Source organism: Syzygium oleosum, unplaced genomic scaffold, assembly GCF_021117445.2.
Source record: "Syzygium oleosum isolate NSW1041296 unplaced genomic scaffold, Sole_v2.1 Sole_v2.51, whole genome shotgun sequence".
Classification (NCBI taxonomy): domain Eukaryota; kingdom Viridiplantae; phylum Streptophyta; class Magnoliopsida; order Myrtales; family Myrtaceae; genus Syzygium; species Syzygium oleosum.
In genome coordinates this window covers 347,740-371,516 of record NW_026607535.1, presented here as the reverse complement: position 1 = coordinate 371,516, position 23,777 = coordinate 347,740, and the positions used below count along the sequence as shown (strand labels likewise).

The following is a 23,777-nucleotide window of genomic DNA, read 5'->3' as shown; positions in this document are numbered from 1 at the left end:
TCTGACTTCAGCGTGGCTACTTGGAATGATCTTCTGAGCCAGTTCTTACCTCATGGGTATCGGACTACCAAAATTCGCCAATAAATATACTCGATCACCTTCATATCAATGTAGCAATGAGCTGTAAATCATCTCATAACTTTGCTTACAACTTTACCATCTGAATAAGTTTGTCGATGCCATGAAATACTCTTGGTCGCTCGTGCACTTGATTATGGTAGCCGGCAGGCGGGGGGGGGAGGTGGGTGGCGCAGGCAATTATTGGTGTAGGAACCCCAAATCAAGTTCCATCGTGAAAAATATCAAGATTAATTGGCGAAAAAGCCGCCACGTAGAAAAGGGATTTGATTGCTTCCCACCTTGCCAACCAGAGTCGTACACCGCCTCACCTGTATACACTCATCCGATGGTGAAATTTAGCAACGGCAAGCTCTATCCTAAGATGATCTAGCTAGATTTCAAGATGGAGGTAAGAAATATTCAGGTTTTATTTTTTTTTGTGGTCGGAAAGAGAACATTCAGTTAATCAGGCATATTTGATAGCAATTCACTCACCAATAGCCAGGGCCCAAGGGACTAGCAGTCAAGCACTCCACCCTATTGCTGGCTTAAGAAACGAGCATCCATATTCATTCCTCGCAAATGATTCATGGTACAAACGTTCATGCCCATTGGCAGAGTGAATCTACTGATTATGAGTATATATGATAACTTTCCAGCTTTGATGTACCTCAATATCGTCGCTGTATTTTGTTCAGCAACTGAAATCCATAAGATGAAAATGATGTTGTAATCAATTATGTAAGAATATTGAACTCCATTATATTTAGTTTTAAAAAAAAACCCTCAAAGAAATGCTTTCCATGAATACTTCTTTTTTCAAAGTTGACTTGTCATCATATAATATAAATAAACTCATCGTTTGTCCTAGGGAGGGTAGGGGCACCTTTTGCAACGAGACTTGCAGAAAATCTCCCTCCATACATTGCAGACTCTACAAATTTACTGCCTGAGATGGCATTGCACAAGCAAACTATGATGTACACAGACAACAGCAAACTATGGAAAGCAGTGAACCAAAATTGGCCTTCCTCTAGCTTTGACTAACCACCCTTGAAATAATAGTGACTTGCAGACAGTACAGTCCAGTGAATACAAGCAACAGTTGGTGATGAGTGATCCACAGTATAACGATTGATATAAATCAGCTCCTGCAGAGAATAAATATATAGTGTAAATGGCATTCATTGAACTCCAAACACAGACGTATTAACTTTTGTTATGGGATGACAAAAAAGAATCATGAAACCGACTATCTTTCGTAAGAAAAGATAACCTTTGGGGAATTGATAATTCAATCGTTCCCATCAACAAACAAACTTCGGAAAAAGATGGATTACACACCAAAAGCAGCTTATGCTAAAATAAAATCCAACATCAAATCACTGTATGGAATGACGGAATTTTTTGCTAACAGAAAAAACACCTCACATTAGGTCAGTCAAAAACTTACTGAAAAGATGGGGCAACAGCACCCACGGGAATTAGGAAAGACAGAGGCAGCAATGCTAAGGAAGATTTTATATGCTTCGCAGAGTGCTATCGTGTATGTATTCATTAAATGTGTTGGTAACACGATATATATGACATCAATTTGGAATTCCAATTTGCATCAAATATAACTTAAAATTAAATTCCTCGAAAGTTGTGTTCATGGCTAGTCCACCACACATGTAAAAGACTAAATTTGACAGGGCTGGAGTGAACTTGGCTGCAGTTAGTTAGAGAAGCAAAAGTACCTTTTATTATGTCCAGTAGAGATTTTCTCATCACCTAGTTAACATTACGGTTAAGCAATCCCTGGAACGATAAATAGAGATCTTTGTTGTCAGTCCCAAATATTTCCTCTGCTTTCCTCAAAGTTTCCTGGAATGATGAGTATAAACCACATCAGCTCATAATAATCCAAAAGCACGCAAGCCAATTTCAACGATTAAAGAGAATGTTTTCTCTAAGAACGTTACCTCTCGAGTTTGCTTTTGAGCATTAAGCTCCTTAATGTTTGCCAAAAAAGCACTGAATTGCTCATATGATAGACGAGTCCTGCATTAACCCAATACCAAACAGAGCATAGCCTCATCAAAAATGTCCCAATACTATAGGTCTCTCACTCAAATCAAAATTGCAATGGAGGTGGTGCAAATGTACCTGGCTTGACGAAAAAATTCTTTTCCATCAATTCGAGGAGTGCGCCCTACTGTAATTTTTACAGGAAAAAAGAAAGGAAGGTGCGCTCAGTTGTCCATCAAAGGAACACGATATTCTATAGCTAGCATAATCTACACCGGTGTTGGCTTATACAAGAGACAAAACACCATCAAAGTGTTGGAAAGAGAATATGGCTCAATAAAAAAAGACAAACACAGTCAACAAGCAGATCAAAAGTTCAAATATATGAAAACAAACAGTTTTAAAATGGAATAGCAATCACTCTTCGTTACAAACCTGGCAAAGAACGTCCACGAGGAGGCGAGTTTGCAGCTGATGACTGCTGACTTGATGGGTACCACATAGAGAGTGCATACTGGGTTTTTGTAGGAGTTGTTGCACCTGAAGTTTTCTGTGGTGATCCAGCAGCAGAATATCCTCTAGGAGAGCCACTTTTAGAAATAATTTTTGGAGTCCCGGTTGGAGTAAGTTTCGGTGTGATATATGGAGTTATTGAAAATCTTTGCGTAGCATGCCAAGAAGCTGTGAAGAAATCAAAGAACTGCTTAAAAATGTTTTTTTCTACTTTAATAAAGTAGAGGTGGATAACATGGCGTGATAGCAATCTTCAGTATGCCAACCGCATTCAATTGACACTTCATTTAGAAAATTCCAGTCGGTCTCAAACAAAGTTAAGACATCTCAAAAAGAAGAAAGAACATGTAAAGCGAGAGCATGCACACCCCAATTATATGCTTCGCATGCTTTGATATCCACCACCTTAAATTTGTGCACCTAGAGTACACCACCCCACCCTCTCATTGAACTCTAAACAGTATGTAAAATAGTAGGGGAACCCACGTTGTTCTCATTGATATTTTCAAATGATTGAGGACCGATTTTGAAAGTGGCGATTAGGTTGCATTTTAGCCCCTTGGTTCTGCCTCCCAGCTCATAGTTTTCGGTTCATTTCCTAATTTTCATCACAATTCAAGCAAATTACATGCCTGCCACCTCCACCTGATGTCTTTGGCTTATACCTTCTAATGCAATTGATTGTTTGCCATCAAAAAGCCGACCGATAAAAATATATATGCAGAAACCAGAAGAAAAATAAACTGTAGCTGAGATTCAGCCTGTGCTTTTAGCTTCAATAGAGAAATATAAACATAAAAGAAGAATTACACTTTGAAGTGTTCAGAGCAGAATTATTACATGCTTTGCCTATGCCTTCGCTATTTCTAGAGTGTAAGCTACAATGAAGAGTTCCAAAAAGTTTAAATTTACATTCAACTTTAGAACTAAAATCACAAAGTAAACAGTATAAGCCACCCCAAACAAGATCCAACATATGCAGCTACAGTGCCATATTAAAATCAATGTTCATGACCAAGTATTTGAAGTACTCAGATTTAACGAACTCGTGTAACAATGCATTCTATTTGCCATAATGTTAGTCAAATTTAACAAATGGCTTATAATGCCTTGAAGTCCTTGATCATTCATTAAGACATATGCCTGCGACAAAGTTAACCACATGATATCTAGCAAAAAGAAACAAATGACTAAACTATAGAAAAACAGAAACAGCTAGAGAATGCTTAAATGAAAGTGCTTCCCTCATTATCTACTAGTACTTTAAAGCCTTGAAATAGTCAGATTGTTCTTTCACGCAATAGTCAATTAAATACCTTCATCCACGTTGTTGCCAATGTTAGCAGAGCCACTGTAGCCATTTGCGTCTACATCTACAAGTCAGGCATTGTGAGTCAATTCCAAAATAGTGGGTAAATGCAGGAAAACAAAAGAACTTGGTCATGATAATCGATGGACAAAACTTTGATTAACATGAACAGCCTTTCATTTATACAATGACAAGCTTCCTCGAAGAATGTTTCTCATACCCTTGGAAGGATAGGAGTTTATATTTGACCGATCACAGGTCCCAATATCAACGGTTTCGGCAGGCTGTAAAAAGTTAAATCTCCATCAATAAAATTGAAGTTATAAGAGAAGAAAATCACAAGCACGAAAGATTTCACACCAGAAAAAAGTGATGAAAACCACGGACAATATAAATGGAAGCTGAATATCGGAATCTTACCGATGCATTGTCTTCATTCAGGGACTGCATCAGTTGTCTTTTAAAAGTTTCTAGCTGTCAATTGGACATGTACATCAATATAAAAAAAATTTGTGATAATAGAAACACACATAACGGGCAGGTTTCGGCACTTTTGATTGTTAGCAGCAGCAATTAAGAAACAGAACGTGCCTGATGGCAAGGGGCAAACTCATCAAGAACAGCGAAGATATTTCAACTTAAGGAATATCCATGACAGACATTGAGTATAGTGTAAATGGCTGCACAGACTGACTTTACTGTGAAAATAATAATCCTACTCGATGACTGCATTTCTAGCTGGAAAAAACATATAACAGGGAAACTGGTGTGTTTGATTCTCCAAAAATTCAACGATTTGGAAAACTCATCCTAAAAAATCTTCGCTTCTATCACTTACAAAAATTAGCGAAAGGGAAAACATTTTTACTATCATCAACAATTTATGCCTAAATATTTTCGTTGACAATGATGATAGCATTTGTCAATTCATTTTCGTAAGTGATGCGCTAAACCATCGATTGTCCGCCAAACAAATGCACCCAAAACAGATTAATCTTTTCCAAGCCTTTAATTGGAAACAAGCTGAAAAGCATTAACTTTGGAGCTCACTCGGAAGTAAAAAGCGATATTACCTTTGCCAGATCACGACTGAGCTTCTTGACAGTCACAGACAAGGAATCCCGTTCTTTGGAGAGCCTCATCTTCAGCAACAGACAAGACAAACAGAAGCGTCAGCTCCAATTGCTTCAACGGGATATCAAAGAGCCGCAATTTTCACAGCAGGTGAAAGCTTTTCATACAATCTCGTGCGCACACAAACCGTATAACTCAGCGGTACCCCTAAATAGATGACTTCATAATTCTCGGACACAATTAAGTTCCCGACAATCCAATTTGTCAATTCCGACGTAAATAAACAAGCTTGAGCACGTAAACTCGACATCAACGAAACGGGGAAAAGAAGAAGAAGGAGAAGAAGCTGGAGCAACAATCGTTCTTTCCATCGGTAGAAAAAGGGGCAAATGAAACTGAAAAACCAAAAAAACAAAGAAACCACAACCTACATTCTCATCGAGGACGATCTTGAGGCGGGAGTCGGCGTCCTGGTAGGAGCGGTCGAGGTGGACGACCTTCTCCTCGAGGTCGAAGATGATGCGGTCCTTGTCGTGGAGCTTCTGCTTGGAGCGGGCGACGTCGGACTCGAGCTTGGAGACGCGGGAGGCGATGGCCATGGAGGTGATCTTGCGGGCCAGATCGAGCTGGTCGTAAGGGTCGGTGGGCATCACCGCCAGTATCTCCTCCGCGAGCTCGAAGTCGGGGCCACCATTGCCTAAGCCGCTCTGCGACATTTGCCCGATTCCGATTCCACGCCCCCCCTCTCCACAACCAACACCAAACCAAGAACGCGATTGCGATTGGCGAAGAGGAGAAGGGAAGCGAAGGGAAGGGCGTCGATGGCGTTGCTCGGTGTTGGAGGTTGCGGAGCGGATGAAGGAGACAGGGACTTACTTCGGAGAAATCGATGAGAGAGAGAGAGAGAGAGGAGGGGAGGGGGTGTTAGGGTTTGGTGAGAAATAGAATGGCGTCATGTAAAGGCGGGTGGGTTTGGATGATGTCCCCCTGTCCTGTCCTTTTCTGCGTTTTGAAAGTTGCGGATTTTTCCCTCCAAAATGGGATGTCTTTTCAGGGAAAAAGACGGGCAGGCCCCGATAATTTTGACATTTTTGTTCTTCGAAAATTTATGAATTTCTTTTTCGTTCGATCGCCGGAAAATACCGGGACTTGACTAGTAAATGGATTTGTTTAGATGTAATGATAAACGGTAAGCGGTTGTTTAAATTAGTAGACCCACTAAACACCCCGACAAAAGAAATTCATCGCATAATTTTAGTAAAACTCTTTTGGCGTGCGAATCTTGATAGTTGTAGCTTTATTCGTATTTTTAATGATTAAAGTGTTCCGCGATGTCGTGGAGAACAAAACTTACATTTCGGTAGCCTAAGACTTGAAGATGAAAGTAGCTTAAGGAAGACCTGGGTTACTTGAAACAAGCTGGGGATTTCCTGATTTTGGTCTAGTGACCAGAAAGCAAAGGAAAGGGCAGGGGTCCCTTGCATCGTTTTAGAATTGGAGTTTAATGGTATCAAAGCTGCTATTTGCGGTGTAAATAGGCTTCTATTGATGCCTCGGTTGCCTCCCTTTAATGAACGCGAGAATTGGACCGAGTTTGATTACCTCGGATTATTAGAAGAACGAAAAGAGTTGGCCTGAGAAAAGGAATGAGATGTGCTGCGGTGAAAGTGAGGATGATCGTATAAACATTTTCTTTCGATTGACAAGGGCAACATGAACAATGAAATACATGCCGTACAATTGAAACGATGCAAAATTGAAGATTCCCGGTTGCAGAGCGACACTTAAATTGCAATCACTATACAATCAATGGAATTGAGACACATTCTATTAATTAGTTCAAGTTGATCAATAGTCCTTCCTATCTTCCAATGCATCAGAATATGATCCTTATCTAGTAGTCTTTGGCCAAAGAAGAGCCTATCCAACAGTCAAAACCCCAAAAGTGAGGTTGTTCCGCTTTCTGCGTTGCCAAGAATCTGAACTAGAAAGTTGCTATACTTTGTGCATGAATATAGGCACTTAATTACATGACAAAAGAAGCACTTCAGGAGCTTTTGATCAAATGAATAAAGAAGTTCAAAGTCAACACCATGCAGCATCTCAATCACACCACAATAACCCCACCTTATTTCCTGTACAAAAGCTGTACTGCCTAGACCATTAAAACAGATCTGAGAACCCAGTGCAAAAGAATCGATCTCCATTTTGTACACCATGGGAATCATCATGTTTATTGTGCACATCACTCACAGGGACTGAAATCAGGCAAAGCTCTATTTTTGTGAACAAAGTCACCTGATCTGCACAGCTTTGACTTAATAACCTTTTTCCCACGAAAAATGTAGGGATCAGATATGTCTCGAGTAAACGGGAAATTATTTCACCGGACGGACACCGACTGTTCTTACACAGAAGCGATACCGACACTCGTCATCATCGTCGTCATCATCATCTTCACTAGAATTATCTTCAACTCTGTCCCAACGAGCATAGTCCAGCGTTGAGTGCCCCTTTGGTTTAGGGATCGCTTGCCATCCTTTAGAATCATCCTTAGTGCATTGGGCATTAGGGACATTGACTTCTGTGGTGGGAATAGTCTCGATGCGATCAGCCTTCCCATCATCTCTTTGTTCATATGATTCCTTCTCAGGCTGTACTTCACTAGAGACAGACTGAGCAAGATTTGTCATGTCAAACTCTTTATCCTGATCTGTTCCTTGAGCTGAGCCAGCTGCATTAAGTCCTACATCTTGACATATTTCTGCTTCATCTCCTTTGATATCAGATTCATTCTCTCCTTCTTCTTCATCTTCTTCTAGCTCTGCCTCAGATTCAGGTATTGGAGCCAATGACTTTCCTTAAAACAGGAGGTAGAAAACATTTTTCAGAGACAAAAGGCAGATGACATTAAACTGACAGCGACTATTAGGATAAAAGAAATGGCTCACATGATATGTATACTCAAAGTTGCAAGCAAACAGGTGGATCTTCACTGATGACAAATAGAGATAACTGTGCAAACCTAGGCTTTCGCATCCTCCACAGAGGGAAAAGAGCGTGGAATTGTGCTTACCTAATGGATTATCACCCTATCTAGACACTGTGTCAATCCCGACAACTCCAAACAAATAAAAACACTAACACTACCGAGAGCAAGAAACAGAAAGTATATGTCTACCAGTTGGGTCCTCAAACGAGATTCAAGATTCCTGTACACCTCCGATGAAGGATCCAACTCAATGAGTCTGTTCACATCAAAGAGCGCCGAGTTATACTCCTTCAGGGTAACCAGGGTCTGCGCCCGTAGCATCAGTGCTCCTGTATGTTTGTGATCAAGCTCAAGCACAGAAGTACACTCTTCAGCTGCCTAAAAATGAAACTAATGTCAAGTATTCTGAAAAGCCAAAAGACAAAAGAGAAAGCCAACAGTATCTATGTAAGTGACAGCAGGAAAGAATCGAGACAATATGAAACAACATTCTAAAATCAAAGCTTTGCAGCCATGCTGCTTGTAGTACATCGACCAGCTCGAAGAACCAAGTAAGTGTATATACACAGAACCAGGTATCGTGGTCTTGTTTCTCCTTCATTAGTTGCAGAAAAAACAAGATCACGTATACTATGGGAGAAAAATATCCTTTATCAGCACTGAGATTTTCAGCACCAGCTCCAGATAGCTATAAAAATCCAAATATCTCCAATCATATTATTAGCAATAGTAACATTGAATAAAAACCAAATATCTTGGATCACGTTGTCAAATGCGAAATTCTGAAAACCCTTGAGCTGGATGAACCAGATATGATTGTAATTTTCAAGAGGTCGTGTTAATTTTTTCAAATGCGCAAGTGACTGGTTGTTTTGTTAGTAACTATGTAAGCACTTGAGTAGACACGTATTCTCAATCTCAAAAGGGTCCAGATTGTCGATATTCGTACTGGACTAGAGCATTTCAGATGGGGAGAGAAGCACAACAAGCTCATTCGAAGAGAGCTGTTTACAATATTTGTTCGAAAGAACCAGAATTGATGATCCATCCTGATATGAAACATTCCCGGGAGTCAAAATACGTAATTGACTACTGCATCAACTGGGTATCCGTCTTCCCGGAATCACTCACGCTCTCGGAGCTCTACATCCTCAGCAGTAAATCACGAGAGAGGTCATAATCCTAAATCCTAATGCTGATCAGGAATCACCATGAGTGCACTGGACTCGTTTGGAATCAATAGTAAATACCAAGACAGTTTGGAATCACCAGCAAGCTTCCATCACTAATAAGCAAGATTGTATTCACTCGCACAATTCATGTAGCACTCAAAACACGAAATACCAGATCCCATTCGTCCCTTAGCAAGGTTCCCGGAAAAAGAAGAGGACCTCAAATATATATATCCACACAAACAACAACGGGAACAACTTTCTGTGCTGGCAGAGATGATTCGATCAGGACGGAGGGAAAACGAAGGAAGGCAGAAGGGAGAGGAGACAAGAGGACGCGGACCTTCTTGAAATCGTGCAGCTTGAGATAGCAAGCGGCTCTGTTGCTGTGCAGAGCGATCCTCTGGGGCTTCGTCTTGGCCATGGCGAGGGCCTCCGTGTAGAAGCCGAGGGCCACCTCGTACCGAACGTCGCGATACATCTGGTGGGCTCGCTCGATCAAGCTCAACGTCCCCGAAGACGCCATATGGCCCTTCCGGACTTACCTCGCCGGATCGCACAGGTCTCGAGAAATCGCGGAATCCGGAGGTGCAAACGAGAGCAGTAGTCGGAGGAAGGGATCGGATCGGATTCGTTGGAGCCGATCAGGAAATCCGCGTGAATGGAGGAGGAATCTGAGGACGTTCGTGGGAGGGAAGGGAGGGAGGGGAGAAGGAGAAGATGCGGGGAGTGTGGCTGTGATTTTTAGGTTATGCCTATGGGACTTGGAATATGAGGATGATGACACAGCGCAATTTGCGAGGTTTGGAGCCAAATCATTGGTGGGGTTGCATAAAAGAATCATTTTTTTCCAACTTATGTTGATGCCAAGTCCCCGACTTCGGACACAAATCGCATACGTTGCCAAAAAGAAACACGGAAGACATCATATTTTCGAGATTATGGACATCATGTTCGAAAAGGTCCGATTCTACTTTCAATCGTCAAGAAAGCGGGAATGTAAAGGTGTCTCGTTTTTTAGGAGAAAGTTGATGATGAAGTTATCACAAACATCGGGCTACTTTTTCTCTTTGGCCAAAGCAAGTTCGCTTCTTTGTCGGACAAAAGACCCTTTTTTTTGTTCTTCCATAAATTGAATTCATGAACATTTGCAGAGAGACAGGAGAGGCAGTGGCATAGGAATGTAACAGACCCACCCTCCCTTTTAGCATTCTCTCATGTCCCACAATGTCTTTTGCCTTGCAAAGGCTACGAGGATATCATTTAGTGCAGTCTCATGTCTGGAAACGATAAGCCAAATGCAACCACAATCATGTGATCCCATTATTATGTTCCCTTTCCAAATGCAAAGAAATCCAATAAAGAACACTCCTTTGTGCAAATGAGTTCTTGGTATCGCATAACAACACCGAGGGTCAAAACACCTAATGAAGGTATTGGCTAATCTCAAGAGTCGAGACTAAGGAATTGAATCTAACTAAGGACACAATGAGAAAATTTAATTTTCCTGAGTCCTAACATGGCTTTCTGTCATCTTTATGAACGTGTTACTGAAAGACAAGCAAGATAGCAGCGGGATGATCATTTGAATATAATTGACTTGTCTTTAGACAAAGAGAAGCACTAGAATGATTCTTCTCACCACATCATTTTCAGAGCATCGTGCTTGACTGATAAAGTCAACAATAATAGCTTTTCTAGATGGACATTCACAATTTCTGCTTTTCCTAATGACAGAACAAATAAGTCTGCGAGCTTCTTCTAGTCTGCAGTGACTGGCCCGCTAATTCGAACTGTTCTCATCAAGTGCGGGCAGAGCATTGAACAAGATCTCAACTGCCTCGTCCAACTCCTCCTCAGTTATAATCAATGGAGGTACAAGCCTCACAACGTTCCCTTTTCCAGCAGTAAGAACTAAAAGGCCTGAATTTCGACATGCGTCGACTAGTGGCGAGGCAGATACATCCAGCTCGATCCCAATGATTAGCCCAAGACCGCGCACTTCTTTCACGTGTGAGTTTCCTCCAAGTTTCTGCACTAACTTTTGCTTGAGATATTCTCCTTTCTTCCTCACACTGGCCAAGAAATCGGGTTTTGAGATTTTATCTAGGACAGCTTGTGCAGCTTTGCATACAAGAGGTGAACCTGCAAATGTGCTCCCGTGATCACCGTATTTCATGGCTGAAGCAACTTTTTCAGTAACCAGAACGGCACCAATGGGAAGCCCACCAGCAAGAGGCTTAGCAAGCGTCATTATGTCAGGACAAACACCATAGGCTTCGTAGGCCCAGAGGTAACCACTGCGACCCAAACCGCATTGAATCTGCGGATAAACAATGCACCTTTCTAGGATAAGGTAAAGGAATAAATAGCTCAAAAGTTATGCAAAGCATGAATTCTGAAAGTCTATCATCTTCAATTGAAGTAGAACGATGAAAAAAGGGGTAAACAGTGTAGAATTTCCCCCTGTGATAATGTTAATTGAGAAATCAGATTTAGTGGAGGAGTACAGATCAACAATCAAAATCACTTGCTGAAGCAAAAGCGAAATGATCATTGTGAATCCAAAGCTATCCCAGAGCAATAACTCGTATATATGTAATTAAAAATGAGTATAGAATTGAAGGGACTACATGCTTGTCCAAAAGTTGTATCAAATGGTTTCTCCAAATTATGAAAAAAAAAAAGGCACACAAAAATTAGCTATCAACAATTGTTCCAGTTAAGCACGCTTCTATAATCTTAATCTTCAGACTTCAGGATTTCATTTCATGCTCTTCCCAATCTTCTTAGCCCGAACGCACGGCCAAAGAGAGAGAGAGAGAGAGCCAATAATTATGTCGTTCTCTCAGTTTTTCTTGCGGTAACTCATGCTGCAACCAGCATAATAAATAAGACATGTCTAACTGAGAATCGTGTTTATCACAGAAAAGCAGAACAAAAGACATGAAACAAATGCCAACAGACATCTTCACAAGCATATTCTTCGGGACATTATAGATTCTGGGCTCAACATTCACTGGAAAAGGCTTTACCTCATCAAAAACCAAAAGAGCACCGGCATCGTCACAAGCACTTCGCAGATATTGTAAGAACTCCCTGGTCGCGCTGTATATGCCCCCTTCACCCTGGATTGGTTCCACAAAAACAGCTGCAGTCTTCCCACGCTTAATTTTATCTTTTGTGGCCTCTATGTTTCCATACTCCACAAAAGTGACTCCCGGCATGACAGGTTCGAAAGGTGTTCGATAGTGCTCTTTGCTTGTCAAGGCTAGAGCACCCATTGTCCTTCCATGGAAACAGTTGGTAAAGGAAATGAACTCTGTGGCTGGCTCTTTTTCATCAGGGTGTGTGTGTCTCTGAAATTTCCTCGCAAATTTTATGGCTGCTTCATTTGCTTCCGTCCCAGAATTTGAGAAAAACACACGGTCAGCAAAAGAACTGGCCACAAGACGCTTAGCAAGCTCTACCTGCAGCAATCGCAAACCTTTCTTAGCTCAAGAGTAAGGATCCCTCAAAGGACCCAGTGTATCATCAGATGATCAAGCGAAGTCTTTTTACGCTACAGACAGCCTAAATTGCCTGCACAATGCATCCGATCCCAAACTTAGCAACCATTTCACCAGTATGAGATTTTGATCAGCAACAAATTTGACTGATGTTTCTCCTTACTAACATTCTCCATCAATCCGTGAAACAAACGAAATTGCTCGCAAATTTTGCAGCACCTCTACCCGAACGCGCGCAGTGGCAAAATCAACCTTTTAAGAATGCAAATTACTATACTTATCACAATCAAGTCGAGCAAAATGATGTGATTCATCATGGAGTGCAATACCATTCTGCATGTACGCAAAGCTACATCATCAGAAGATGTTAACCTGAGGAACAGAGTAATACACGTTGCTGACGTGAGTCAGGGTGTTGGCCTGCTCCACCACGGCATTCACCCAATCGGGGTCCCCGTGCCCGAGCGCATTCACCGCGATCCCGGAGCTCAGGTCCAAGTACTCTCGCCCCTCGACGTCGTACAATTTACACCCCCTGCCGCTGGCGAGCACGACGGGAGGCCTCGCGTACGTGCCCACGAGGACCTTACCTTCCGCCTCCATCACCTCCTTGCTCTTGTCACCGAACCCTACATCCCGAGGCGCTCGAGGCTCCTTCACCTCCAGGTTCAGGCACGCCGAGACTCCGGCGCCGCGGGGGAGCTTGACGAGCGACGACGGTCTTACCCAGATGGGGTTGCCTCGCCGGCGGAGATTGGAGGACTGGAGAGTCGATTGGCTGAGGGAGACGCGGGTGGAGCTCATGGCTTCTTGGCGCTGCAATCGAGCAAAATTGGAAAGCGGGTTAAGCCTCGAATTTGCAGCGGATTGTCGCCGGAAGCTCCCGAGACGGGTTTCAGGGGAGGCAGGGCATGGAGGTCGAGAATGCAAAGACGGGCACGAATTGGTGGAACCCTGTTCGAGGTTGGAATTCGGACAGCGAACGGCGGCTGCGGCTGGCTGGGTGGCGGCTGCAAGAACGCTTTGCCCTTGCATGCGGAAGATCAGGGTAGAAGGGTCACACGTGCCTCTTGTGTAGTACGCCCAAAGTGGAAGACAGTGCTGCGTGGACCCCACGTGTGGAGCCCGAAGCAATCGCGACCGTCGATTCGCGTGGACTCGGTCCTGCACAAGAATCCACCGTACGGTTGAACAGCCGTCGCCCTACCCCCACCCCCCCCCCCAGTATTTTCTTTTGAGAAATTAGGAGAGAAAATTTTAAAATTCCCCTCTCGTCTCTTGTCAACGATTTTCTTGTTATTTTTCGAACCGATCATCAGTCCCTCTCGAATAGAGCATTACAGCCTTAACACAATTGACGATGTACCGTACATGTTAAAACTCGTAGCACGCTCTTTATTTTCATGTTGAATAATTATAGAATTATACGCATTTTCAACTTTTTGGACATGCCAAAAAAAATCGGAGATATGGAACTGAATTTATCATCTTTCAATTTTTACAATGAAGTACTCGAATTGTACGTAACATTAATCTAGTCGACAAATTACGATTTCTATGCTTTACGGAATTGTCATACGCAATTTCTTTTCTTTTTATTTGGTGTAAGCAAAACGGTTTCTAATTATTAACCCCAAACATCCATACAATCAAGTGATGGATGGGAGACCATCTAATTTTAGATGGGAAAACCCATTGAATAATAATAGATACATGAAATTAAGTCGGATATGTCGATATTGTTGGCTTATTACATTTCGCAAAATAAATAGGATTTTGTGAAAATGGTTTTCCTTAGGCGTTAATCTCGCTGGAAAATCACAGGATGCCAGAAGGCTCGCGTGTTGAAATCGCCAGCCGGCACGGGCCAAAACGGCGACGTTTCGTCCCTTCCTCCGCTCCCCATTAAAATAAGGAATTCGACCGTTGCGCAGATTTAAAAAGCCCCACTCGACCGTTTCGCTCAATTCGCTCCTACTCTCTCTCTCTCTCTCTCTCTCTCTCTGTGCCTGTATACTAGTGCAGAATCCATGGGGGATCAAGCATCGAACCAATCGATAATGGAGTCGAAGCCGCTGCACCCGCTCTGCCAGATCGCACAGACCCCGACCCACAAGCTCCTCCTCAAGCAGTGGCTCAAGGAGGAGGAGCTCATACTCTCCCGCATCTCCCTCAAGGAGACCCAGATCGACTCCGTCCGCAGCGACATCACCCACCTCCACATCTCCTTCTTCCTCTTCCACTCCCTCTCCCTCCTCCTCCTCTTCTCCATCCCCCGGGGCGAGGGGGACGCCGCGTGCCGCCGGTCCTGGATGCCCTCGCTGTGCTCGCTCGCCCTCTCGCTCGGCATCGCCTGGGCCGTCAGGTACAAGACCGACGTGGAGGCCCACCTGGAGAAGTTGCTGGCGAGGGAGAAGGAGGACGCCAAGCTGCTGGGGAAGTGCGTGGAGGAGCTGAAGAAGAAGGGCGTCGAGTTCGATCTGTTGAAGGAGGTCGACGCGCTGCGGAGGGCCAAGAGCCTGCGCGTGGAGGCTAAGCCGGTGAGGAAGTGGTCGGCGAGGGACTTCGTGACTCTGTTCTTCTTCGCCGTGTCGTGCCTTGTGCTGGGGTTGATGAGGGTCATACTTTGCGATTAGGAAATTTCTGCAGTGTCTTAGTAAGGTGTCCTTTAGTTTTTTTTTTTGGACGGGTCACACTTTGCCAAATTTCGTTGGAATTGGATGTTGGGCATATGCAGAATATGCTATTCTGCTTTTGTAATATGCATTCATATGAGAAGTTGAATAAGCATTTACCCAGATCCTTTCTTTTTGTTTTTCTTTTTTGGGCGATTTGATATGGATCAGAGGATTCTCAAGCAAAAATTCACAATCTGTACAGCTTTGTTCCACAAATTTTTACATAATGGCAAAAATGATTGACAGGGAGAGTCATCTTTTAAGTTGAGAATAACAAGGAAAAGTGAATTGGAGAATTAGGCTTTATTGGAAAACTATTTAAGGTTATAAGATAGATATAATACCAAATATAATCAATCAAGCATATGCACTACCAAAGGAGATAGATGCATAATTCTGAGAGATATACAGAATGAAGTAAATATCGTTTTATAGGAAATTCATCTGTATTTATTAGTAATTAACTACAATACAAAATGTGAGCGTAATCAAGCAATGAAGCCTGACATGGATGTAGCAGAGCTCCGTCCAAGTAAGGCATATTCATCACCTACCTCTCCCATTATCTCATCACGCATGGGTGTTGTAGCAATTTCCTGTGAAAGATTTGCACCTTCAACAGCGCTTGCAGTGAACGGTGAGCTGTAAATGCTCTCGTCTGTGCTCTTAGTAGCAGTCTCAGCCGAGAAGCTAGTGGTATCATTGAATCTCCAATCAGGCAAGTAGCCTGGCCTCGTGGACACGGTCGGCACTTCAATATCTCCAGAGAGCATTGCCACCACACGGGACATTGGTGGTCTCGGTGCTGGCGATGCTTGAGTGCACAAGAGCGCTATTGCAACCATGCGTTTTGCCTCTTCTTCATTGAACTCTGATAATCTAGAGTCAACCAGCTCAACAACACGGTTGGTTTCGTGCAGGTTCCAAGCCTGAGAAGCGTGAAAAAAAAAGTGACAAAGATGTATTCAGGCAACCTCAGATAGAATTACAAGGAGAATAAAACAACTGCAGTAGTGGGACAATGTTCAAGCGCATACCCATTCAAGGAGATATGTTTTTTCTTCTTCCAAGCTAGGGTCTGAATTTGGCCTTCCGCTGACAACCTCGAGAGCCACTACACCAAATGCAAACACATCTGCCTTCTCTGTAAGGTGGCCACGCATTGCATACTCAGGAGCAAGATATCCACTACAACAGCAATGGGAAAGCAGAATTAGATTCTCAGCAACGGTATGCGTCAACGTACTAATGCATATGGTTCTGTGTGCATGTGAGAGAACATAGAGCTTACAAGGTTCCCGCCACACGGGTGCTTATATGGGTCATCTTATCATCATAAAGTTTAGCCAAACCAAAGTCTGATATTTTAGGTGTGAGATCAGAGTCCAGCAGAATGTTACTGGCCTTCACATCCCTATGCACGATTCTCAGCCTTGACTCCTCATGAAGATAAGCTAGACCCCTTGCAATACCCAGACAGATATCATACCGTGTTGCCCAATCAAGACTCGAGCTTCTTTGTCCTGCACCGTGGAAGCACTATATCATAAGTCCAAACGTCACTACTAACCAAAATATATGGCAATTTGAAAAAGTTTTTAACATTGCATTGTTCTTAACTTTAGTTTGCAAATTATGAACCTGCCCACTTGTTTGTAACTTTTTCATGGTTCGTGCGTTAAATATGTATTTACATGACAAAAGACACTATTGAGGTGAAGATTCTGTTACATACCAAACATTGCCTGATCAAGACTTTTGTTTTCTAGATACTCATAAACAAGAAGCCGCTTATCTGCACCGATGCAGCATCCATAGAGTTTAACAAGGTTGCGGTGTTGCACTGCAGATATAGTGGCAATCTCTGTCACGAATTGATGCTTTCCCCAGTGGGATGATACAGATAGTTGCTTTACAGCAATCACTCTCCCATCGTCGAGTGTTCCCTATTGTCAGTAATATGGTCAGTAATTCAACATAAAAAAACGCTTAAGCCATTTTCAGACCAACAATGCGATCAGCATGATAATGTATCCTGATTTTCCTAGACTATCCAGGAGCTCCACTTAAGTCTGACTATCAAGAAATGTCAAAGAATCCATCTTTTAGAACTACACTGTATTAGCATATGGATGACAAAAGAAGGACGGTCAACCTAATTTATGTTACTCCATCTGGAACAAGCAAACATAACCAAGAAAATTTTCCATTCATTAGTTACTCGGAACCTCATGTTATCAACATTTAGTTTATATTATCCTCGGATATTTGGATGGTGTTCATTGGATTTCTTTCTTTCCTGGACTTCATTTAGGATCTATTACAGTCATCCTCCAAAGCCAAAGGATGATTGCCTAAAGATTGAAAAAGAAATAAGTGAAGAAAATATTGGAAGTTAGGTCAACCAGCACACGAAAACCATAGTCTTTTTCTTTTTGGCCAGACGTGCAGAAATCATAATTGCGGTTCCTTTAGTAATGAGTTTCTCTTCTATTTTTCCATTCTTTCTCCAAAAAACACTTTCAGAAAGATAAACCATCGACGTTGTTTCCATGACTAGCTAAGATCACATCAGCTATGGTTGATGAAGCATTAGTGTAAGATCAACTTTTGCAAGGAGCCAAGCACCTACCTCAATTCTGCCGACATTTTAATTGTGACATCATTGCATCTACATCTACTCTTTTGTGAATTCCAACGAATTACAACAAACCTTAAAAACAGGGCCGAATCCTCCTTCCCCAAGTTTGTTATTGGGATTGAAGTCATCCGTAGCAGCCTTTAGTTCCGCGTAGCTGAAAGTGTAAGGTCTAGCATCCATGCCGAGGAACTCTGTCAGACAGAATAATGCAGATAAGATTCCGCTCTTGGAAGATTTCGCAAAACCCTTGTCACTTAGTTGACTTTTCAGAAATACATTAGCCGCTTAAATTAGTCACCCAGCAAAATCAAAATGCATTCGTGAAATTTAGCTTCAACCAGAAAACATGGAAATTCCACTTCCTACCACCAGTCAGCAATGAGCTAAAAAGCTCTTAAGAACAGTGGCATTTTGATATGGAGATTTCTCTTTCTTTTTACCTCCGCAAAGTTCATCTTTTATGCAAAAACATAATTAGCACACATGATTACAGATAGGAAATTATCGTGACGAAGCTATTTGAAGCATATGATTGTGTGGTTTACCTTGATCTTCAATCATGCGTGCCATTTTCCTTCTCCAATCAACATAGAGCGCCAGGACAACGGCAACCAAGCTGACCACTCCAACTCCAGTAGCAACTCCAACAATCACGCCAATATTAAACGCCCTTAATTGGGGGCTTCCTAGTGCCACTGGGGGGGACGGGGGCCGCGCGGGGCCGGGGGCCCAGCATTGCTGGGGGGGCCTGCAGAATTGCTGGGGCCTGCAGGATTGGTAGCACCAGGTTATATGCTGACGGGTTTTTTTTTTCTTATTTTTTCTCTCCTATGTGGCGATGATGTGGCTAAAAACGACGTCGTTTTGATCCAAATCTGATTTTTAATACAAATTTATTTAAATTAACTTTAAAAATAAGCTAAATTAAAGAAAAGAGAGAGAGAGAAAATGGTTGAGAATCAAGCATCGCCACCCCACCATCGGCAGCAAGGGGCGGCGACGGCGAGGCAACCATATTTTAAATTTAAATTTATCTTATTTTTAAATTTAATTTAAATAAAGTTTGTATTAAAAATTAGATTTGGACCAGGACTTTGTTTTAGCTTTATGTTTAATGTTTAGTCATGTCATTGCCATGTAGGAGAGAGAAAATAATTTTAAAAAGCCTCGTCAGCATTTTTCGTTAGCCAAGTTGTATAGAGTTATCGGAAGGACTCGATAGCACCAGTTTGACAAGTTTATGATTTGATTGCACTTTTTGCAAGTTTTAGAGATTCAATTGTATTTTTGTAATAAGTTTTAGAACTTCCAGTGATTATATCTCTTAATTATATCTATATCTATATCTATATCTATATCTATATATATGAATTAAATTAAATATTCAAATTTAGCTAATCACCGGTGTGAAAAAATTATTACTATGTAAATATACATATCTGAATGAAATTAAATACCCAAATATAGCTAATTGTCGGTATAAAAAAATTACTACTTATTAGAAGGATCTATTAAATTTCAAAAATAGGAAAAAACCACCCCAATGTTGTATTTCAAGATTAATTGACATATCATCGTTCATTTAAATGGTTCTTGATTCTTTGTATTCAAAGTTTAGTTGTGCTAGGAGTTGAGGACCTTAATTCAAGGTCTTGGTGAAATCAACAATGCATAACAACAATGGCAAAAATACAATATACAAAACATTATATGAAATAGCAAAATGATCGAAACATGAATAGTGTATTATTGCTAGATGAGATTATTGCCTAATGAATCCAATATTGCAGGAAAAAGATGCATTAGAACCTAATCGAATTGCAGAAATTATAGAAAAATTTGTGAAAGAGCATATGCATATAACTACATAGTACCTGATCCTATGGCATTTTACGTGATTAAGAAGTCAATGTATGATTAAGTATTTTTCTTAATAATAAAATGATAATCACTACTAGTTATTACGGAAAACCCAATAAAAGAGAGTTTGTAGATGCATAAGTTAATGAATTACATTCAGTATCTTTTTCCTTCTTTTTTGGGGCCATGTCCACCATTTAAAAGGGCATCTCATGAATATCTTTTTGCTTAATAATATCATGTTGAGGATGTGTAAATAAAAGAATTTCAGTTCAATGTTTCGTTGCTTGCTCAGGAAAACACAACTCTTTTGCTCTTCCAATGACTCATCTCTTACAATTTGATATGTGTCACCGAATCAATACCGTCATAAAATTGAAATATCGGTGCAGTTACACCAGTGTGACTATTGTTATGCCATCGCAATGAAGAACATTAGAGTCGTGGTTTCTTCAAGTGTGTTTTTTCCTATTTTTTGAAATTTAATAGATTTTTTAATAAGCTTTATTTAGTAATAACTTTTCGTACCAGTCATTAGCTATATTTAGGTATTTAATCTCATTAAGATGTATTTCTTTCTTTATTTTTTTTAGGGTTAATACCACAAAAAATCTCAAACTATGCCACTTGTGAAACATTTATCCAAAAATTATTTTGTGAAGCCAAAAATTCAAAATTGTATACTTTATGATATATTTACCTCAAACTTCTTTTTTCCGTCCAAAATCACTGTTCATCGCACTGGTCACCTCTTCTCCAAGAAAAAATTACACTGTTCATCATCACGAGTTACTGTTCATCGTCTTCTTGCTCGGCCGGAGCTCGTCCGTCGAACGTGTTCGCCAGGTTCATCGCTGGCCCAGTGTAGCTCGACCCGACCACCACCAGCCCCACCGTCGCCATCGCCAGCAGCCACACCTTCACCAGCAGGCTCCTCGGCCCCTCCACGAAGATCACCAGGACGGCACCCTGGCTTTATGTTTCTTCGTCGAAGCGTAGCAATGGCCGCCTCCCTCGTCTCTCCCTCGCTCTACACTTCCGCTTCCAGGATCTCACCGGACTTCGGACACCCACAGATGCCGAACCCCGTCAATCTCCGTCCCAAGACGCTGCCTCTCCGGCCGCTGAAGAGTCCCGGGCTACGGCCCTTCTGTGCCTACGCCATCCCGAACGCCGACAACCCCAGAATCTACCACCGCCGTGGTCGCGTAGGAGAGGGCGCGGGCCCTCGCTCCACCATCAAGGACAGGACCGAAAACCCACCTCGCAAACAGGGCCGCGAAGCTCCTTCGAAGGATGCTCGTAATTTGGCGGAGAATCGTGCGGGTGGCAAGCCGAGGGAGCAGAGTTTGGGGTCGGCAGGAGGGGGTTTGGAGGGAGCTGATCTGATGGGTTTGTTGCAGGAGGGTAAGGTGGAAGAAGCTGTTGGGTATATGGATCAGGGGGTTTGTGCGGATTATGCTGTTTTCGACGCATTATTGGAATCGTGCGGGAGTTCAAAGTCTCTCGATCTGGGCAAGAGAGTTCATGATGTGTTGAGGAGGTCTCGCTTTCCGTCCTGGTGATCTACGTGGAGGGGCCAAGGAGCCCGCTGGCGAAGGTGTGGCTGTTGGCAATGGCGACGGTGGGGCTGGTGGTGGTCGGGTCGAGCTACACCGGGCCGTAGGGGTGTCAATGGGTCGGGTCAAGTCGGGCTTTCTCTGATACCCAACCTGACCCAGAAACATACAGGGTCGCGCTTGAACCGCCCCGCCCCTACCCAAGACCCTATTTAGCATTTACTTCAAGAGATGGGCCAGGTAGGGTCGGGTCAGTGCCGGTGCCGCAACGCCAAAATCTCACCAGAGGTGGATAAATCGTCCTCCTGCTCAGTCTTTCTCAAGCAAGAGACAGGAGCGCAGTGGCCATGGAGGGTGCAATTCTCCGCAGAACCAAGAAAAAGAAAAATCACATCCAATTCAGACCAGTCAAAGAAATCTAACGCGGGGGCGGGTAGCGACGAAGGAGAGACTTGCGATCTGGAATGCGAGTGCAGGTGGACCGAAACGAGAGCCTAAGCGACGGCGACGGCAGTGGCCGTGAAGCCCCGCGCAGCGATGGATAGAAGAGACAAGGGCTTCGCGCACAGCTCTAAATGGCAGAAGCGAGTCCCATGGCATTCGAACGGGGCCATCGTCGGAGCTCCAATGGGGAGAAGGTGAAGAAGACTGGGAGTCCATTCTTATCCATAGAATTTGGCAGAGAAGAGCGACGGGAGGTGTTAAAATATCTTTGTTGATGTGGGTATTGGGTAAGTGGGTACTGGTGTCAAAAAAGCCCAATCCGGCCCGATCCTAACAATACCCACACTTAAAAACCCTACCCTAAAGAAGACTAAGGCCCAATCCCAAAATATTCGAAATTTTAGGGTAGGGTCGGGCTGGGCCGGGTTGGGTTGGCGCGGGCTTTTTTGACACTCCTACTGGGCCGGCGATGAACCCGGCGAACTCGTTCGACGGACGAGCTCCGCCGAATGAGAAGACGATGAACAATAACTTCGAAGATGATGACCAGTAACTCGCTTTTGGACGGAAAAAATGTTTAGGGTAAATGTGTCACAAAGTCGCATAATTTGAGATTTTTGGTGTCACATGAGCATACTTTGGGATTTTTGATGTCTCAAAAAAAAGTTTTGAGTAAATGTGTCAAGTGATATAGTTTGGGGTTTTTGATAATATTAACCCTGTTTTTTTAATACGTAGAGAACCCAACTTTGAGGGATTTGCTTCCTGTCAGCAAATCCCACCGAGGACTAAGCAAGAATTTTCAAGCAAACGTGGTAAACTGGTTACCTAGTTGCCATGGTTAAATGGAAAGATGACAGTGCCGTCACCTAATCACTGTTTGTCACGATCTTAATCATACTTTAGGAAGGAGATGATTCTATAATCTATCAGGAAGGATGCTGACGATCATCCGCACTCTTGAGAATAACAAACTCATTAAATACACACGAACTTGCAGTGAGAGGAAGAGGGTTTGTTCGTACCTTCAGAAGGGTCAGTCGTAGCTTGAGTCTGGTTCTGAGCACGAGCGACATCTGCAAGTAGTATGCACGCTGCTACATGCAAGGCAAAGGTCACCCTTGAATTTGCCATAGTTCAACCGCAGAGAGAGAGAGTGAGAGAGAGATCCTTAGAGCTGAAGAGCCATCATGTCAAGTCTGACCAACCGCACTCTCAGAAATGTGTATATATGTGTAGATATAGTTTGCCTGAGGACGGTGGCATCTGAGATAAAGATAAAAAATGGTCCCTCCTCTTTGCCTTACTTTTAATAAATTAGGATAAGAATGGCTGGAGCACCACAACTTTCATATGGCAATTTTTTTTTTGCACACTTAAATGTCACATCGAAGTAAAATCGATTATTTAAGTTTCATTTCCGATAATACGTGAATTTTTTACTTAATTTTCCATTCTGACGTGAATTTTTTTTTTCTGAATATATTTTTCTTTGCTTTTCTCTATGCCGGAAACTCTCACCGGCTGCGGGCGACAGCTTCGTTGCCCCACCGATTGTGGGCGAGGTGGACCTTGCCCAGTTTGGTGAGTGCCTTTAAGCCCTCACCCGTGGCCAGCAAGGCTCCGAAGGCCTTTGCCAGCAGCCGGCGAGGCCGCAATTACCTTTCCTACCACCTTTGCGGCTAGCCAAGAGTTGCCATTCATTTTAATTATTTTTTAAAATATTTTCCATCAATAGAAAAAAAACACTTTCAAAAGTGGGGAAAATGATTTCTTCTTTCTTTCACCATTCATTTTAATTATTTTTTTTATTTTTTTAAATTGTAATTATTAATTATTTTTTAATTATATTTTTTTTATTTTTTTTACCTTCTTCTCAGGCCGATCGCCAGCCACGACTGGCCACAGGCGAGCTTGCCAAATTGGCAACACTCTGGAATAATTACACGACCTAAT

The 23,777-nt window shown here is 42.5% G+C and overlaps 6 protein-coding genes across 6 annotated transcripts in view; 2 read left to right on the top strand and 4 right to left on the bottom strand.

The window, feature by feature from the left end:
- Positions 1–963: 963 nt before the first annotated feature.
- Positions 964–5,900, bottom strand: LOC115689584 (uncharacterized protein At4g15545-like). The gene is made up of 10 exons (XM_030615673.2): positions 5,398–5,900; positions 4,966–5,034; positions 4,313–4,366; positions 4,113–4,176; positions 3,900–3,956; positions 2,506–2,751; positions 2,209–2,257; positions 2,025–2,103; positions 1,800–1,926; positions 964–1,211 (listed from the first exon to the last, which is right to left on the bottom strand). Exons 1-9 carry the CDS (start codon positions 5,680–5,682, stop codon positions 1,834–1,836), a joined length of 996 nt encoding a protein of 331 aa, XP_030471533.2. The 5' UTR covers positions 5,683–5,900; the 3' UTR covers positions 964–1,211; positions 1,800–1,833.
- LOC115689618 (ubiquitin-NEDD8-like protein RUB2) overlaps positions 5,639–23,777 on the top strand; it is a 91,018-nt gene continuing 72,879 nt past the window's right edge. The window contains exon 1 of the mRNA XM_056307186.1: positions 5,639–5,646. The gene's annotated coding sequence lies outside the window, so the exon portion shown is untranslated. The remainder of the gene's footprint in view (positions 5,647–23,777) is intronic.
- LOC115689637 (uncharacterized) lies at positions 6,993–9,883 on the bottom strand. Its single transcript, XM_030615757.2, has 3 exons — positions 9,474–9,883; positions 8,148–8,336; positions 6,993–7,821 (listed from the first exon to the last, which is right to left on the bottom strand). The coding sequence occupies exons 1-3, from the start codon at positions 9,654–9,656 to the stop codon at positions 7,345–7,347; spliced, it is 849 nt and encodes a 282-aa protein (XP_030471617.2). The 5' UTR covers positions 9,657–9,883; the 3' UTR covers positions 6,993–7,344.
- LOC115689646 (acetylornithine aminotransferase, mitochondrial) lies at positions 10,709–23,022 on the bottom strand. The gene is made up of 4 exons (XM_030615768.2): positions 22,847–23,022; positions 13,012–13,803; positions 12,166–12,600; positions 10,709–11,453 (listed from the first exon to the last, which is right to left on the bottom strand). Exons 1-4 carry the CDS (start codon positions 22,895–22,897, stop codon positions 10,914–10,916), a joined length of 1,818 nt encoding a protein of 605 aa, XP_030471628.2. The 5' UTR covers positions 22,898–23,022; the 3' UTR covers positions 10,709–10,913.
- LOC115689645 (uncharacterized) lies at positions 14,597–15,450 on the top strand. The gene has a single exon (XM_030615767.2). The coding sequence runs from the start codon at positions 14,670–14,672 to the stop codon at positions 15,273–15,275; it is 606 nt and encodes a 201-aa protein (XP_030471627.2). The 5' UTR covers positions 14,597–14,669; the 3' UTR covers positions 15,276–15,450.
- Positions 15,703–18,715, bottom strand: LOC115689644 (probable LRR receptor-like serine/threonine-protein kinase At1g56140). Its single transcript, XM_030615766.2, has 6 exons — positions 18,504–18,715; positions 18,031–18,149; positions 17,053–17,263; positions 16,609–16,840; positions 16,355–16,505; positions 15,703–16,246 (listed from the first exon to the last, which is right to left on the bottom strand). Exons 1-6 carry the CDS (start codon positions 18,526–18,528, stop codon positions 15,806–15,808), a joined length of 1,179 nt encoding a protein of 392 aa, XP_030471626.2. The 5' UTR covers positions 18,529–18,715; the 3' UTR covers positions 15,703–15,805.